Source organism: Conger conger, chromosome 17, assembly GCF_963514075.1.
Source record: "Conger conger chromosome 17, fConCon1.1, whole genome shotgun sequence".
Classification (NCBI taxonomy): Eukaryota; Metazoa; Chordata; class Actinopteri; order Anguilliformes; family Congridae; genus Conger; species Conger conger.
Genome location: NC_083776.1, coordinates 1,911,176 through 1,930,727, shown reverse-complemented (window position 1 = coordinate 1,930,727; position 19,552 = coordinate 1,911,176). Strand labels below are relative to the sequence as shown.

At 36.0% G+C, this 19,552-nt stretch overlaps 2 protein-coding genes across 2 annotated transcripts in view; both read right to left on the bottom strand.

Annotated features, from left to right (window-relative positions):
* Window positions 1-1,445: 1,445 nt before the first annotated feature.
* si:ch211-246m6.4 (basic helix-loop-helix transcription factor scleraxis) lies at window positions 1,446-2,724 on the bottom strand. Its single transcript, XM_061227053.1, has 2 exons — window positions 2,039-2,724; window positions 1,446-1,572 (listed from the first exon to the last, which is right to left on the bottom strand). Exons 1-2 carry the CDS (start codon window positions 2,552-2,554, stop codon window positions 1,540-1,542), a joined length of 549 nt encoding a protein of 182 aa, XP_061083037.1. The 5' UTR covers window positions 2,555-2,724; the 3' UTR covers window positions 1,446-1,539.
* A 13,879-nt stretch (window positions 2,725-16,603) lies between these two features.
* Window positions 16,604-19,552, bottom strand: part of LOC133116857 (von Willebrand factor D and EGF domain-containing protein-like) — a 65,040-nt gene continuing 62,091 nt past the window's right edge. The window contains 2 exon segments of the mRNA XM_061226853.1: window positions 16,604-16,736; window positions 17,594-17,691. Of these exon segments, the coding sequence (XP_061082837.1) occupies window positions 16,716-16,736; window positions 17,594-17,691 (119 nt within the window). The 3' untranslated portion in view covers window positions 16,604-16,715.

Here is a 19,552-nt window from a genome sequence, read left to right as displayed (position 1 = left end):
ACCATTCCACCACCACCACCACCAGCCTGAACTGTTGACACAAGGCAGAACGGATCCATGGATTTGTGTTGGAGATTCCTCAGACCAGGCAGCATTTTTACAATCTTCAACTGTCCAGATTTGGTGAGCCTGGTGTGGTCTTCTGCTGCTGTAGCCCATCCACTTCAAGGTTTGATGTGCTGTATGTTCACGGATGCTGTTCTGCATAGCAGTACTGCGTAACACGTGGTTGTTTGAGTTAATGTCTTAGCTTGAACCAGTCTGACCATTCTCCTCTGACCCCTCTCATAAACGAGGCATTTTCACCCACATAACCACCGCCCGCTGTATGTTTTCGTTTGTTTGCACCACTCTCTGTAAACTCTGGAGACTGCTGTGCATAAAAATCCCCGATCGTCAGTCTCTAAGAAACTTAAACCACCACGTCTGACACCAACAATCATTCCATGGTCAAAGTCACTTGGAACACATTTCTTCCTCATTCTGATGTTTGGTCTGAACAACAACTGAACCTCTTGACCATGTCTGCATGCTTGTGTGCTTTCAGTTGCTGCCACACGTATTATATTAGATAAATATAATAAAATATATTTGGTACACCTGCTCAGTATCACAAATAGACTGCTCCTCCAAACAGCGAATCAACTGAATATATAAAGCATGCTGATGGTGAGGTGGTTTCATCTTTTCTATGACCAAACATTTGAATGGGCAAGATCTATGTGACTTTGACCGTGGTATGATGTTGGTACCGCATGTGGTGGTAAAATCCCTCCCGGGATTTTCACACAACACAATTTCTACACAAACGATAAGCAAAAAATATAGCGAGTAGGAGCAGATCTGTAGGTGAAAACACCTATGTTTAATCTCTCCACAAGTTCGCGGTTTATCGAAGCCGAGTAGGCTATGTTTAATGTTTTGGTGCGCAGACTATGTTTTTTTAAAAAAAATTTTTTTAATAATTGTTTGTGTATATTTAGTTCTGACTAGCCCTCCACCGTTCATAAATACCGTTGGTATTCGGACTCATTTTCCCCAGTGCGCAGTTCACCAAACTATCTGTACGTATAGTAAAATACGGCTAACATTATTGTTTACGGCCAGATAGCGTAGCAATACAGGAGAGACTTGAGTGCCTCAGCCCAGCTGGCAAGAGAGCCGTCTCTATACTGACAGCAACCACTGTGTGTCCTGGTTTCGGTTACAGCCATGTGGCTGGCTGCGGAGGTAATACTTTCATTTCGGAACGGCACGCCGAGGTTTAGCATTTCTGATACTGAAATAGCTCCATTGCCAGGTGCAGCTGTACACACGGGCTCGCGTTACATTTTACCAAAACACTTCCTATAAACCGCAAAGTGCACTTCAGTGAGAGTCTCCCCCCCCCTCCCTTCCCTTTCGTTCTTGAAATTACAAAAATATACAAAGTTCAGCTTCTTCCCCCCCCCCCTCTTTCTTCTATACAACAGTAGTCGTCTTTACATGTAAACATCGGCGCTTGTCCGAGCATGCGTCCTCTCCGTTTCCACAGCTCAGTCAAACAGACGAGTGTTTCTCCCCATCTCTGACCTGCCGAGGTAAAAATCACATGTTTTAACTTTGTAGTCTCAATTGCACTTTCTCGGTTTTGTTCATCATCATCATATCATCATGATATATGTGCATCATTACTTGATTATTAATTTTAACAACACAGCGCATTCATTTTGTGCCTGTTAAGACATGCTTGTGATCATTTACCACACCGATTAACAGCAAGAATACTCACACTTGAACATGTAACTCTGCTTTCCAATAGATAGCCTACATACAAGACACATGTATTTATTTTCTTTCTTTCTGCGCCACCCACCCAGACAACTCCAAAAATAGAACTGGTTAACTTCTGCACTGCGGAAGCCAATAGTGTCAGAACCGTTGAATACGGAAAGCTAAACAACTCGCCCCCGCATTGGGCGCCATCCACCACCAAGCGCGTGACTTCAAGCGCACACAGGACGCACGGAAACGCACTCAAATTCACACGCTTTCTCACCATTTTCCTCTGGTTGCTGAGGCAGAAGGTGCAGATGGGCCGGAGCGCGGGGCCGGCGAGGTGAGCGCCGCCCTGCAGGACGCTGTGGTACTGCAGACAGGGCTGCCCGTCGGGGCTGTCCTCGCCCAGCAGCAGCACGTTGGCCAGGTGCGAGATGTAGCTGGAGGCCAGGCGCAGCGTCTCGATCTTGGAGAGCTTGCGGTCGGCCGGCTCGGTGGGAATGAGGGTGCGCAGGGCGGAGAAGGCCGTGTTGACGCTGTGCGTCCGGTCGCGCTCCCGCGCGTTGGCCGCCTGCCGCTGCTTGCTGACGCTGCCCAGCCGCCGGGCCCTCCGCTGGCCCCGGGGCCCCCGCGCCGGGCTGCCCCCGCCCGTCGACTTGCCGGAGCTCTCGCTGCCGCTGTCCAGCTCGTCGGGGTCGGAGGCGAAGCCGCCGTTGTCGCTCCCTGTGGACTTCATGGCGGCGCTGGGGAGAGTGGGGGCTGCCGGGGCCCCCAGGCCTGGGTGGGGGCTGCCCATGGCTGTGCGCGGAGTGAAAATAGCACCTGAGACCAGCTGCCACCGATCCAATGACCGGGGGTGTCCGCCGCAGTCCCCTGGCTGCTCAGCATGCCATCCCTTGAATGACGGATCCTTTCTGGGCCCCGGGGCATGTGGCCCGCTGCAAAAGGACAGGCAGGTGGAGTCTGCGGAACACCTGTCGTGGTTTCAGAGGCGAGAGGGTTTATATATATCCTCCCTCCTGCCCCTTCCCCGCCCCCCACCCCCTCATGCCCCAAGACACCCCCTTGCGGTGATTTATACTGCCCCTTGCGGGCATGTGGGCCAGTTCGGGTACTTAACCTTGTGGCTCAGTGCTTCATACAGGTAACCTAGAGGGAGCCACAGCTGCAGAGAAAATAATCCTTCCTCTACCTCTGTGACTGTGATGACCCCCCCCCCCTTCCTTTTGCTCACTCCATCGTCTTTCCTTTTCTTTCAGTCTGTTCACTATACCTACAATCTGCAAGAAAGATGCTGGAAAAGGTTCAAAGAAGGGCAACCAGATTGATTCCAGACATAAGATGCCTAATCTCTTCAATCTTTGAGGTCATTTGGTTGTTAATCCCTTTAATTAATTTAAAAGCCTCGAAAGGCGATTCAGAGTGAGCAGAGCGGTTGGCAGAACAAGGGGGCATAAATGGAAATTGTGTACAGACATTAGGAAGTTTTTTTTCCCAGGACATGTAGTGGAGGCACGACCAGGCTTCCTTAGGTGCTAGGCACTATTTAGCTTTTAGGCAAACTAAGGTATACTTTAGTGGTAGGAAAAGGCGAGCATTGCTGGGCTGAATGACCTGTTCTTGTCATCATGTTATTTTAATGTGATGTCATACCCCTCTGTTGTTCTTCATTTGATCTCACTGTGGGACAGGTTGGTGACACTGCGTTGTGTACATGCGTATGATGTACATGATGCATATGTGATCATGATGTATTCAACTCAGCTGGGTTAAACAGATTCTTCTCAATGACTGAATATCCAATAGAGCGATCGTGGAGCTCTAAAAGATCATCATCCTGCACTTCAAAAGATTGTTTTTCAGTATTTTACATGATTAAATGGCCTACCAGTTTAAATGAGGTTAACCAGTAACTCCTGATTCACTAGCTCCTGTCTCTATGATTGCATTCAGTATGGTTGTTTTTTCTTTGTGCACTTTCCCTGAAACCACATTAATTTTTCCAAGGAAAATGCATTAAAGGTAGAACAGCCAGAATAACAATTGGTGGCTTGTTATTAATAAAAACATTTGAGGACTAGCATCTTTTTATCTCTGCTTGCTCTTTGCCTCCTAGATTTAGACACATTTTACCTCGCTGGCTACATTTGGTTCCAATGGCTACACACATGTTTCTAATTTCTAATTTCTACTTGCATGTTTCTGAGGAGAGCACCTAATTTCTACACGCTCATTTCTCAATGAACACACTGATGTTGAAACGCCATTGGCCAATTTTCAATGAATGAGCTTGAATTATTGTACAGCTATACGATACAGATTGCCGGCCCGTCAACTGCATAGTTAGAAAACCCAAATTTAAGGACTATAAACACAGGCAGAGGGCGAGTCAACATGTCAGTGAGGCTTTTTCAATTATAGGAAGGGATTTACAATGGTCTTGTAACAATGTTTTAACACAAAAATCTTGCCTATTGTACCTTTAAGGCTAGACTTGAACACCGCCTGGGTCTCTGCCTGGACAACATGATGTGGGCAGCACTGACAGTTCCCTGTGGAAAAAAAAATACTTCCTGATATATGTGCAGAATTTACCTGTCTGTAGAACAAGGAGTCATTGGTGGAAATGAAGAAATGGCCCTGCAGATATGTGTGTATAACTGGTGGGACTGTGAGTGGCACCTTCCCTAGCCCTGAGCACCAAAGTAGTTTTATTTCCTGTATGAGTGAGTTGTACAGGTGTTATGCTTCCATTACACTCCAACTGTTCTGCTAGCAATGGTTGCTTACCAGGGCTGTGCCATCTTTAGAGTTGATATAAATATCTGCAAATGTACATGACACTTATATAGAGTTACTCTTTTAAACTTAGTTTACAGCTAAGTTTTAGACCCCACAAATCACATGATGTTAATATTGTGCAGCGAAATGTAATGTGTTGACATAGAAAACACAGCACCAAATAAACCTTGAGTCTCCAAGTCTTAAGTTTCATACTTAAGAAAATACTGCAGATAACTACACAAGTTTGTTGTTATAGTAGGGCCAATATTGTCTTTCCCTTGCTACAAGTTTGTAGTTGCCTTTTGGCAATATTACATGGATGATATATGAAACTTTGTGAGGTCGTCATGCCCACAGAGAGTGAACTACTCAACAATATGCTAATTTATTGCCCTGTTTATTTATAAATATCCAAGCCGAATACAAAATCAACACTTGCCCTGATTGGTCGATTGCCCTGAGTCAGGCATAGAGGTGAAAGGACTTTTTGCTTTTTCTGTATCAAAACAAAATACTGTGAATAAAAATAGACTTATATTTTACAATATTTTTTACATGCAATCACTTTACTGTACTGCTGGATAGTGCTTTACTGAAGTAATTTATGTTTTATGTATGCTGGTCAAGGGTACAAATGTCCTACTGCAGAAACAACCAACAACCATAGCTCCATAACCAGTATGCTACATCGCTGATTCTGCCACAGTTGCTATTAATAATATGTTGTAAAATAAAGAAGACATCTGAGTTACATTAGAATAGATTCCAAAAGCCAATATCATTCTGTTATACATATATATATAATTTGGTATAATAACCTGATGTGCTCTCCTTGTAAGTCAGAATGGTTTATTTGGCAGCCACTAGGTGGCAGTGAGTCAATTTAAAAACTAATTCCATGCTCTCAAGAGTAGAATTCAAACTAAATGGGAAGCTTTTGTACAGTTTGGTGGTAAATTATGTTAGCTGTAAATCTGAGAAATACATGAGATAATACCCTATTATTTTCCCCAGGAAGTGAAAAAATGGGAAATAAATTAAGCTTGAGTTTTTATTCTTTGAATGGATTGCAATGCTTATTATAAATATGAATTTAATTGAATACAACATATTTCAAGGCATTCATGGGGGAAAAAGTATTTGCAAAAAATCAGAATTTTTTTTTTTTTTTGGAAATCAGAAAAAAACATAAGATAATAATGTGCAAAAATATTTTGAGACATTTTTGATGAAAAAACCTTTTTTTGTGCAGAAATCACAAAAGACTTTTGGACATAAGAGTGTATGGTCAAAAAAATAAAATGAGGTTTTATTGGTGAAATGGATGTAGAATATGATGAGTATCATAAATAGGAATAAATAAATTGACAATATGTATTTTGAGACATTTATGATGCAAAAACCTTTTTTTGTGGAAGTCAGAAAAATACATAAGACAATAGTCTTATGTCCAAACACTGAGAAAATAGTCAAAAAAATAAAAATTAGGTTTTATTGGTGAAATGGATGTAGAATAGGATGAGTATCATAAATAGGAATAAATAAATTGAAGATTTGTATTTTGAGACATTTGTGATGCAAAAACTATTTTCTTGTGGAAGTCAGAAAAATACATAAGACAATAGTCTTATGTCCAAACACTGAGAAAATGGTCAAAAAAATTAAAATGAGGTTTTATTGGTGAAATGGAGGCAGAATAGGATGCCTACGATGAATATGAGGAAATAAATTGACAACCTTGTATTTTGAGACATTTATGATGAAAAACCTTTTTTTGTGGAAGTCAGAAAAATACATAAGACAATAGTCTTATGTCCAAACACTGAGAAAATGGTCAAAAAAATTAAAATGAGGTTTTATTGGTGAAATGGAGGCAGAATAGGATGCATACGATGAATATGAGGAAATAAATTGAAAGATATGTATTTTGAGACATTTATGATGCAAAAACTATTTTTTTGTGGAAGTCAGAAAAATACATAAGACAATAGTCTTATGTCCAAACACTGAAAAAATGGTAAAAAAAAATAAAATGAGGTTTTATTGGTGAAATGGAGGCAGAATAGGATGAGTATCATAAATAGGAATAAATAAATTGTAGATATATGTATTTTGAGACATTTATAATGCAAAAACCTTTTTTTGTGGAAGTCAGAAAAATACACAAGACAATAGTCTTATGTCCAAACACTGAGAAAATGGTCAAAAAAATTTAAATGAGGTTTCATTGGTGAAATGGAGGCAGAATAGGATGAGTATCATAAATAGGAATAAATAAATTGTAGATATGTATTTTGAGACATTTATGATGCAAAAACCTTTTTTTGTGGAAGTCAGAAAAATACATAAGACAATAGTCTTATGTCCAAACACTGAGAAAATGGTCAAAAAAATTAAAATGAGGTTTTATTGGTGAAATGGAGGCAGAATAGGATGCCTACGATGAATATGAGGAAATAAATTGAAAGATATGTATTTTGAGACATTTATGATGAAAAACCTTTTTTTTGGAAGGCAGGAAAATACATAAGACAATAGTCCTATGTCCAAACACTGAGAAAATGGTCAAAAAAATTAAAATGAGGTTTTATTGGTGAAATGGATGTAGAATAAGATGAGTATCATAAATAGGAATAAATAAATTGAAGATATGTATTTTGAGACATTTATGATGAAAAACCTTTTTTTGTGGAAGGCAGAAAAATACATAAGACAATAGTCTTATGTCCAAACACTGAAAAAATGGTCAAAAAAATTTAAATGAGGTTTTATTGGTGAAATGGAGGCAGACTAGGATGCATACGATGAATATGAGGAAATAAATTGAAAGATATGTATTTTGAGACATTTATGATGAAAAACCTTTTTTGTTGGAAGGCAGAAAAATACATAAGACAATAGTCTTATGTCCAAACACTGAGAAAATGGTCAAAGAAATTAAAATGAGGTTTTATTGGTGAAATGGGGGCAGAATAGGATGCATATGATGAATATGAGGAAATAAATTGAAAGATATGTATTTTGAGACATTTATGATGCAAAAACTATTTTTTTGTGGAAGTCAGAAAAATTCATAAGACAATAGTCTTATGTCCAAACACTGAGAAAATGGTCAAAAAAATTAAAATGAGGTTTTATTGGTGAAATGGAGGCAGAATAGGATGCCTACGATGAATATGAGGAAATAAATTGAAAGATATGTATTTTGAGACATTTATGATGAAAAACCTTTTTTTTGGAAGGCAGGAAAATACATAACACAATAGTCCTATGTCCAAACACTGAGAAAATGGTCAAAAAAATTAAAATGAGGTTTTATTGGTGAAATGGATGCAGAATAGGATGAGTATCATAAATAGGAAGAAGTAAATTGAAGATATGTATTTAGAGACAAAAATGATGCAAAAACCTTTTTTTGTGGAAGTCATAAAAGTACATAAGACAATAGTCTTATGTCCAAACACTGAGAAAATGGTCAAAAAAATTTAAATGAGGTTTTATTGGTGAAATGGATGTAGAATAGGATGCCTACGATTAATATGAGGAAATAAATTGAAAGATATGTATTTTGAGACATTTATGATGAAAAACCTTTTTTTTGGAAGGCAGGAAAATACATTAGACAATAGTCTTATGTCCAAACACTGAGAAAATGGTCAAAAAAATTAAAATGAGGTTTTATTGGTGAAATGGATGCAGAATAGGATGAGTATCATAAATAGGAAGAAGTAAATTGAAGATATGTATTTTGAGACAAATATGATGCAAAAACCTTTTTTTGTGGAAGTCATAAAAGTACATAAGACAATAGTCTTATGTCCAAACACTGAGAAAATGGTCAAAAAAATTAAAATGAGGTTTTATTGGTGAAATGGAGGCAGAATAGGATGCATACGATGAATATGAGGAAATAAATTGAAAGATATGTATTTTGAGACATTTATGATGCAAAAACTATTTTTTTGTGGAAGTCAGAAAAATACATAAGACAATAGTCTTATGTCCAAACACTGAGAAAATGTTCAAAAAAATAAAAATGAGGTTTTATTGGTGAAATGGATGTAGAATAAGATGAGTATCATAAATAGGAATAAATAAATTGAAGATATGTATTTTGAGACATTTATGATGCAAAAACCTTTTTTTGTGGAAGTCAGAAAAATACATAAGACAATAGTCTTATGTCCAAACACTGAGAAAATGGTCAAAAAAATTAAAATGAGGTTTTATTGGTGAAATGGAGGCAGAATAGGATGCATACGATGAATATGAGGAAATAAATTGAAAGATATGTATTTTGAGACATTTATGATGCAAAAACTATTTTTTTGTGGAAGTCAGAAAAATACATAAGACAATAGTCTTATGTCCAAACACTGAGAAAATGGTCAAAAAAATAAAAATGAGGTTTTATTGGTGAAATGGATGTAGAAAAAGATGAGTATCATAAATAGGAATAAATAAATTGAAGATATGTATTTTGAGACATTTATGATGCAAAAACCTTTTTTTGTGGAAGTCAGAAAAATACATAAGACAATAGTCTTATGTCCAAACACTGAGAAAATGGTCAAAAAAATTAAAATGAGGTTTTATTGGTGAAATGGAGGCAGAATAGGATGCCTACGATGAATATGAGGAAATAAATTGAAAGATATGTATTTTGAGACATTTATGATGAAAAACCTTTTTTTTGGAAGGCAGGAAAATACATAAGACAATAGTCTTATGTCCAAACACTGAGAAAATGGTCAAAGAAATTAAAATGAGGTTTTATTGGTGAAATGGGGGCAGAATAGGATGCATATGATGAATATGAGGAAATAAATTGAAAGATATGTATTTTGAGACATTTATGATGCAAAAACTATTTTTTTGTGGAAGTCAGAAAAATTCATAAGACAATAGTCTTATGTCCAAACACTGAGAAAATGGTCAAAAAAATTTAAATGAGGTTTTATTGGTGAAATGGAGGCAGAATAGGATGCCTACGATGAATATGAGGAAATAAATTGAAAGATATGTATTTTGAGACATTTATGATGAAAAACCTTTTTTTTGGAAGGCAGGAAAATACATAACACAATAGTCCTATGTCCAAACACTGAGAAAATGGTCAAAAAAATTAAAATGAGGTTTTATTGGTGAAATGGATGCAGAATAGGATGAGTATCATAAATAGGAAGAAGTAAATTGAAGATATGTATTTTGAGACAAAAATGATGCAAAAACCTTTTTTTGTGGAAGTCATAAAAGTACATAAGACAATAGTCTTATGTCCAAACACTGAGAAAATGGTCAAAAAAATTTTAATGAGGTTTTATTGGTGAAATGGATGTAGAATAGGATGCCTACGATGAATATGAGGAAATAAATTGAAAGATATGTATTTTGAGACATTTATGATGAAAAACCTTTTTTTTGGAAGGCAGGAAAATACATAAGACAATAGTCTTATGTCCAAACACTGAGAAAATGGTCAAAAAAATTAAAATGAGGTTTTATTGGTGAAATGGATGCAGAATAGGATGAGTATCATAAATAGGAAGAAGTAAATTGAAGATATGTATTTTGAGACAAATATGATGCAAAAACCTTTTTTTGTGGAAGTCATAAAAGTACATAAGACAATAGTCTTATGTCCAAACACTGAGAAAATGGTCAAAAAAATTAAAATGAGGTTTTATTGGTGAAATGGAGGCAGAATAGGATGCATACGATGAATATGAGGAAATAAATTGAAAGATATGTATTTTGAGACATTTATGATGCAAAAACCTATTTTTGTGGAAGTCAGAAAAATACATAAGACAATAGTTTTATGTCCAAACACTGAAAAAATGGTAAAAAAAATAAAATGAGGTTTTATTGGTGAAATGGAGGCAGAATAGGATGAGTATCATAAATAGGAATAAATAAATTGTAGATATGTATTTTGAGACATTTATAATGCAAAAACCTATTTTTGTGGAAGTCAGAAAAATACATAAGACAATAGTTTTATGTCCAAACACTGAAAAAATGGTAAAAAAAATAAAATGAGGTTTTATTGGTGAAATGGAGGCAGAATAGGATGCATACGATGAATATGAGGAAATAAATTGAAAGCTATGTATTTTGAGACATTTATGATGCAAAAACTATTTTTTTGTGGAAGTCAGAAAAATACATAAGACAATAGTCTTATGTCCAAACACTGAGAAAATGGTCAAAAAAATTTAAATGAGGTTTTATTGGTGAAATGGGTGTAGAATAGGATGCCTACGATGAATATGAGGAAATAAATTGAAAGATATGTATTTTGAGACATTTATGATGAAAAACCTTTTTTTTGGAAGGCAGGAAAATACATAAGACAATAGTGTTATGTCCAAACACTGAGAAAATGGTCAAAAAAATAAAAATGAGGTTTTATTGGTGAAATGGATGCAGAATAGGATGAGTGTCATAAATAGGAAGAAGTAAATTGAAGATATGTATTTTGAGACAAATATGATGCAAAAACCTTTTTTTGTGGAAGTCATAAAAGTACAAAAGACAATAGTCTTATGTCCAAACACTGAGAAAATGGTCAAAAAAATTAAAATGAGGTTTTATTAGTGAAATGGAGGCAGAATATGATGCATACGATGGATATGAGGAAATAAATTGAAAGATATGTATTTTGAGACATCTATGATGAAAAACCTTTTTTTGGAAGGCAGGAAAATACATAAGACAATAGTCTTATGTCCAAACACTGAAAAAATTGTCAAAAAAAATAAAATGAGGTTTTATTGGTGAAATGGAGGCAGAATAGGATGAGTATCATAAATAGGAATAAATAAATTGAAAGATATGTATTTTGAGACATTTTTTTTGTGGAAGTCAGGCAGAATAGGATGAGTATCATGGAGGCAGAATAGGATGAGTATCATAAATAGGAATAAATAAATTGAAAGATATGTATTTTGAGACATTTTTTTTGTGGAAGTCAGAAAAATACATAAGACAATAGTCTTATGTCCAAACACTGAGAAAATGGTCAAAAAAATAAAAATGAGGTTTTATTGGTGAAATGGATGTAGAATAAGATGAGTATCATAAATAGGAATAAATAAATTGAAGATATGTATTTTGAGACATTTATGATGCAAAAACCTTTTTTTGTGAAAGTCAGAAAAAAACATAAGACAATAGTCTTATGTCCAAACACTGAGAAAATGGTCAAAAAAATTTAAAAGAGGTTTTATTGGTGAAATGGATGCAGAATAGGATGAGTATCATAAATAGGAAGAAGTAAATTGAAGATATGTATTTTGAGACAAATATGATGCAAAAACCTTTTTTTGTGGAAGGCAGAAAAATACATAAGACAATAGTCTTATGTCCAAACACTGAGAAAATAGGATGAGTATCATAAATAGTATCATAAATAGGAAGAAATAAATTTCAAGATATGTATTTTGAGACATTTATGATGAAAAAACCTTTTTTTGTGGAAGTCAGAAAAATACATAAGACAATAGTCTTATGTCCAAACACTGAGAAAATGGTCAAAGAAATTTAAATGAGGTTTTATTGGTGAAATGGAGGCAGAATAGGATGCATACGATGAATATGAGGAAATAAATTGAAAGATATGTATTTTGAGACATTTATGATGAAAAACCTTTTTTTTGGAAGGCAGGAAAATACATAAGACAATAGTCTTATGTCCAAACACTGAAAAAATGGTCCAAAAAATTAAAATGAGGTTTTATTGGTGAAATGGTGGCAGAATAGGATGAGTATCATAAATAGGAAGAAATGAATTGAAAGATATGTATTTTGAGACATTTATGATGCAAAAACTATTTTTTTGTGGAAGTCAGAAAAATACATAAGACAATAGTCTTATGTCCAAACACTGAGAAAATGGTCAAAAAAATAAAAATGAGGTTTTATTGGTGAAATGGATGTAGAATATGATGAGTATCATAAATAGGAATAAATAAATTGACAATATGTATTTTGAGACATTTATGATGCAAAAACCTTTTTTTGTGGAAGTCAGAAAAATACATAAGACAATAGTCTTATGTCCAAACACTGAGAAAATAGTCAAAAAAATTAAAATGAGGTTTTATTGGTGAAATGGATGTAGAATAGGATGAGTATCATAAATAGGAATAAATAAATTGAAGATTTGTATTTTGAGACATTTGTGATGCAAAAACTATTTTCTTGTGGAAGTCAGAAAAATACATAAGACAATAGTCTTATGTCCAAACACTGAGAAAATGGTCAAAAAAATTAAAATGAGGTTTTATTGGTGAAATGGAGGCAGAAGAGGATGCATACAATGAATATGAGGAAATAAATTGACAACCTTGTATTTTGAGACATTTATGATGAAAAACCTTTTTTTGTGGAAGTCAGAAAAATACATAAGACAATAGTCTTATGTCCAAACACTGAGAAAATGGTCAAAAAAATAAAAATGAGGTTTTATTGGTGAAATGGAGGCAGAATAGGATGCATACAGTGAATATGAGGAAATAAATTGACAACCTTGTATTTTGAGACATTTATGATGAAAAACCTTTTTTTGTGGAAGTCAGAAAAATACATAAGACAATAGTCTTATGTCCAAACACTGAGAAAATGGTCAAAAAAATTAAAATGAGGTTTTATTGGTGAAATGGAGGCAGAATAGGATGCATACGGTGAATATGAGGAAATAAATTGAAAGATATGTATTTTGAGACATTTATGATGAAAAACCTTTTTTTTTGGAAGGCAGGAAAATACATAAGACAATAGTCTTATGTCCAAACACTGAAAAAATGGTCCAAAAAATTAAAATGAGGTTTTATTGGTGAAATGGATGTAGAATAGGATGAGTATCATAAATAGGAAGAAATAAATTGAAAGATATGTATTTTGAGACATTTATGATGAAAAACCTTTTTTTTGGAAGGCAGGAAAATACATAAGACAATAGTCTTATGTCCAAACACTGAGAAAATGGTCAAAAACATTTAAATGAGGTTTTATTGGTGAAATGGACGCAGAATAGGATGCATATGAAAATGAAGAAATAAATTTAAACCTATGTATTTTAAGACATTCATGATGACAAACCTTTTTTTCTGGAAGGCAGAAAAATACATAAGACAATAGTCTTTTGTCCAAACACTGAGAAAATGGTCAAAAAAATTAAAATGAGCCTTTATTGGTGAAATGGAGGCAGAATTGGATGAGTATCATAAATATGAAGACATAAATTGACAACCTTGTATTTTGATATATTTATGATGCAAAAACTATTTTTTTTGGTTATTTGGTAATCACAAAAATACATAAGACAATAAATAGTCTTATGTCCAAAAACTGAGAAAATGGTCCAAAAAAATAAAAATGAGGTTTTATTGGTGAAATGGATGCAGAATCAGATGCATGTGATGAATATGAAGAAATTCATTGAAACCTATTTATTTTGCGTGAGAAAGTACATACACAAGAAATGGATGAGAATTGTGAAAATATTCTAAATATGAAGAAATACCTTGAATTTAACATCTTTCAAGAAATTCATGAGGAAAAACAGTGCTTGGAGAAAGTCAGAAAAATCGATAAGACAAGAAAGTGAATAAAATGGACAAAAATGTAATATAGGTGTTTATTGTTGAAATGCGCGAGAAAGTACATGCTCATGATACATAAGATGAAATACATTTTATTGAACATATCCAAAGACTTTTGTTGGGAAAACAATGTTTCTCCACAAAATGAAAAAATGGAAAATAAATAAAGTCTGGTTTTTATTGTTGAAATGGATGAGGCTTGTGATGCTTATGATAAATATGACTAATTCAATTGATTATAAGTTATTTAAAAAAAAATACAGAAGTGTATATGCTATTATTTTCCCCAAGAAGTGAAAAAATTGAAAATGAATTAAGCTTGAGTTTTTATTAGGATTGCGGTGCTTATGATGAATATTATGAATTAACTTGAATCTAATTTTTTCTAGACATGTATGGGGAAAAACAGAGAATCAGAAGTATACATAAGTCAATAGTCTTTGGTCAAACTATTGGGCAAATAAAGAAATAATTAAGTATGGTTTTCACAATGAATGAGGAATTACATGCTAATGATAAATATGAAGAATTAAATTGAATATAACTTATTTGGGGAAAAATGTTTGCAGAAAAATAGATTTCATCCAAATACTGAACAAATGTCCCAAAAATGCAATGTTTTTTCTTGTTAAATTGGTTGAGGAACGAGAAGTGAGAAGACCATAGTCTTTCGCCAAATACTGTGGCAGTAGACAAAAAATAAAGGATGGTTTTTATGGTTCTTGCTATGAATTTGTAGAACTATATTGAATATTAAATTACTAAATATATTATTAAATAATTAATTAATGTTAAAATGGATGAGGAGTGAAATGCTAATGATAAATGTGAAGAAATACATTTTATATACAGTACTGTGCAACACAGTTTAGGCCCACATCCCTGGGATTTGCATCAGAGGCTAGAATGCAGCAGCCTCCCATGAGCCCCTCAGAAGTGCGGCTGCTACACCTCTCCTTCAAACAGCGGCTGTTAAAACTTGTTTCACCTGTTCCCCGGTTAACTGCGTGCCAAATCTGAAGTCAGGAGCGTTATGCTAACTTTGACATCTGGGGTATTCAGCAAACTTGGTTTACAGCCTCGGGGAAACAAACTGATTTAATTACACCCCAAGGAGGAGTGCACACCACTCCTCCTTGGGGTAAGAGGTAATGACCTGAAAAATCCCAGAGTACACAATCAACTTAATGTGCAAATTCATAATAAGCAGTTAGGGGGCGGCCTGTAGCGTAGTGGTTACGGTAAATGACTGGGAAACACAAGGTCGGTGGTTCGAATCCCAGTGTAGCCACAATAAGATCCGCACAGCTGTTGGGCCCTTGAGCAAGGCCCTTAACCCTGCATTGCTCCAGGGGAGGATTGTCTCCTGCTTAGTCTAATCAACTGTACGTCACTCTGGATAAGGGAGTCTGCCAAATGCCAATAATGTAATGTAATGTTAACCGCTCCTGTTTGCATCGTCACAGGCAGGATTTCTGTTGATATTTACAGGACATAAAGTAGTACATAGTGCATGTGGGTCAGGGGAAAGGTAATGGGATTGCTTATAGAAATGGAGGACTGCCGCTAGTTTATCTCTACATCTTTAAGACAGCTCTTTGAGTCCTTCACACGGAGGGGTTCCACAGTGAGTGCAGTGAGAGTTGGGGCTTAGAAACGGGGAGAAAAGCTGTATATTTGTAACTGATGGTTTATTGAGGTCGGGTTTTTTGGCCAGTTGAACCAGTCCCTTATAAACATCACAACGGCATTAGGATACATTTCCCTCTCAGGAAACATCTGATATTTCAAAACAATGAACTCAGCTTTAAACAGAAAGGACACTGGTGTATTTCTTAAAAATGCAGCAGTTGGACAGTATTGATTGTATCGGGAGTGTCTGTATTAAAACAAATCTTCACTCTAATCTACTGTCCTGTGCAATGACAAGATGTGTGGTTCAAGTGTAGCTCAGGACACTGAATAACTAAACCTTTCTATGATCAGTGCTCTGTGAAGACAACATGCTCGTCCAAGTACTATTATTAAAACAATGAGCACATCCCAAATGCATTTGCCCAAATGTGGAAGACTGAAAACCGTGTCCAAGAAACCTTTGGTGAACAAACAGACAAACAGCACACATTAAAAACAGCTTTATATAAGACTGATACAAAACATTATATTATACCCTTGTGTATAAATTATAATCTTTAAAAATATATATTACAATTCGTAACAATGTACAGGATGAGGATGAGGAGAGAATGACAGCCGTGGGCTGTGGGGGCAGGACACGGGACAGGGAACAGGACATGGAACAGGGAACAGGACACGGGACAGGGAACAGGACACGGGACGGAACAGGACACGGGACAGGGAACAGGACACGGGACAGGGAACAGGGAACAGGACACGGGACAGGGAACAGGGAACAGGGAACAGGACACGGGACGGAACAGGACACGGGACAGGGAAAAGGACAGGGGACAGGGGACAGGGGACAGGGAACGGGGCAGGGAACAGGGCAGGGGACGGTGCAGTAGAACGGTGTCCTCAGTGCGTGGTTTCCCAGGGGACCCAAATTCAGCCTCGTCTAACAGGCAGCTGGGACACAAAGAACAGGGTGAAAAATCTGTCAAACTTTCTCACCTCGATTTTTTTGTCTCATTTAGGAAAAGTAATAGAAATAAGATTAAGACTAAGATACTTGATAAGACTGACTTATTTTTTGTTTGTTTTTTGTTTATTTTATTTTTTTGCAGTGTATCCACACGGATGCAAAGTTTGGCACATAGCTCAGAGTCCATTTACCATATCTAATTTTCTCTTTTCACCACTTAACTAAGTGTGATGCAAATATTACTGTTTAAGCACAGGTATACACAGGTGTCATTTTCTAAATCCAATACCCATGCACAATATTCAGCAAACTGAATATTGCTTAACCCACACACTAAAATATATTTTCTGTGATTTAATTTGAATAATTATTACTGGAATTGCCAAATTTGAGTCAAAACCCAATTTGTTGGGGTTCACGAAATCATGTTTATTTTCGACTACTCTGCTTTGGTCGAGTCTTGCTGTATTTGTAAATTCTTTTTACAAATTTTTTTTTTTCTTCACACTGCTTAGCAACATAACCCTTTCAGTCCTGAGCCCAATATGAAGTGGAATTTTTGCTTTGGTCGAGAAAACGTTGAAAAAATGTAGTAGTAAGTCCATATAATAATAATACATTTTATTGAAAGCGCCTTTCACGTCACCCAAGGACACTGTTCAATAAGTCCATATGGCACTCTTGGGACTGAAAGGGCAATCACTGAAAACCGAGTTTGCATGAAAATGCATAATGCTTTGACTTTACTAACAAAAGTAATATTTAAGGTCAAATGTTGACTGATTCTAGTTCTATGTTCGGAACAATTGAATTTTTTTTTGCAGAGGAAGATTTTGTTTACCTTTCTGTCGCAGAGAGCCCCAGAATATCCACTCCGACAGGCGCACACGTTTGGCCGGACGCAGCGGCTCCCAAACAGACACTTCTGCTCGCAGATCGCTGCAGAGACAACCCGCCAGTTACACTGCGGCCTCCAGTATTGTATTCAATACATATCACTTTTCAAAAATCAATAAAATATTTAAATCAAACTGTTTTCAGGAAAGACCACTTCCATCTTGAAGAGCACTATGCCAGGTATAGATAACATTTCTTGCGCAACATTTTATAGTAGGAATTTCGAATTATGGGATTGCAAAGTCCTCCAAAATGGTAGACATATTCAATACATGGCACATTTCAAAAATCACAAAAAAAAATTTATCAAACTCTTTTCAGGAAAGACCACTTCCATCTTGAAGAGCACTACGCCAGGTATAGAAAACATTGATTGCGTGACCTTTTACTGTAGGAATTTGGAACTAAGGGATTGCAAAGTCCTCCAAAATGGTAGACATATTCAATACATATCACTTTTCAAAAATCTATAAAAAATTTAAATCAAACTGTTTTCAGGAAAGACCACTTCCATCTTGAATCTATGCCCAGTATAGACAACATTGACCAAAATCCTCCAAGACGGTAACTGCTTTCAATACATGGCACTTTATAGATTTTTGAACAGTGCCAGGTTTAGAATACAATTACAATTAGGGTGAGGATTTTGCAATCCCATAATTCCAAAATCATATGGTAAAAATCACGCAGTCAATGTCTACCTGGAATTTCCTGAAAAAAGTTTGAATACAATTTTTTTTTGATTTTTGAAAAGTGCCATGTATTGAATACAATTACCGTCTTGGAGGATTTTGCACTCCCATAGCTCCATATTCCTAGAGTAAAAAGTCATGAAATCAATAGCATGTATACCTGGCATAGAGCTTCTCAGGGTGTACCTGGTATTTCCTGCAAACAATTAGATTTTTTATAGATTTTTAAATAGTGCCATGTATTCAATACAATTGCCCATAATCCCACATTCCTACGGTAAAAGTTAAATTGAGACATTGAATTGAATAGAGAATATTTTGCTGAAGAGTTTGCTATTCCATAATTCTAAATACCCACTGTAAAAACGCACGTAATCGATATGCACGGACACATGCAAAGATGGTTTTCATGAATATTATGGAATTTTGAAAACCGTTCGAGTTGACCTTTTTATAGATTTTTAAAAGTCGCCGTGCATTAAAAATAATTACTATTTTGGAGTATTCAATGTTATCATTTTCATCAGTGAGTGTTTAAAATAACCTAAAGGTATCATTTGGAGTATTGAGCGAGCGAGTCGTGGAGAGTATATTGTCGTCGTTACCGTAAAAGTTACCGTAAAAGTCACCCACATAGATTTCAAGTACGGATTGCTTGACCGACGGTTTTCGAAGTGCGGACGGCGTCACCGCAGTTGTTTAATACCGTACTCCGCAACCTCTGCCCTATCCCCATTCGTGCTTCTATAATACCAAACGCTTTTTCAAAATAATAAAACCACCCACCAAATCACCATAGCAAAGTTTACATGACGTTGACAGGCTTGCTCTGTAGCGTTTGCAGCTGTGCTCACCACGTGTCGCACATTAACGCGCGGTATAACGTTATAAGTGGAATTCGTGGACGTGATTGGTTGAATCCTGGACAGAGAGGAGTGGACAGCATTCCCGATGCCACAGCTTCTGCTGTTTACATCGTCTTCCATTCCAAACCCTGCGCGTGACAGTTTAGTCACTGAATGATTTTAGGAATGTGGAATGTGGTCCTGAGCTCTGTTTGAAACGGCTCTACTTTAAACTCGTCTGAACACCCCTGTGTGAATTTCATCTGCTCGCGCTAAGAGAACATTTTACGGCCGCGCGAGCTGAGATTTACTAATGGCCATTGTCGGCATCAGGGAAGATCACAGAGGCAATTATAAATAAATCAG

What these genes read in the sequence shown, in the direction of transcription:
- si:ch211-246m6.4 (XM_061227053.1), bottom strand. Translation starts at nt 2,554, where the DNA reads ATGGGCAGCCCCCACCCAGGCCTGGGGGCCCCGGCAGCCCCCACTCTC. An exon ending in TCAGCAACCAGAGGAAAATG is followed by an intron (nt 1,573 to 2,038) that starts GTGAGAAAGCGT and finishes TTACCTCGGCAG; the next exon opens with GTCAGAGATGGGGAGAAACA.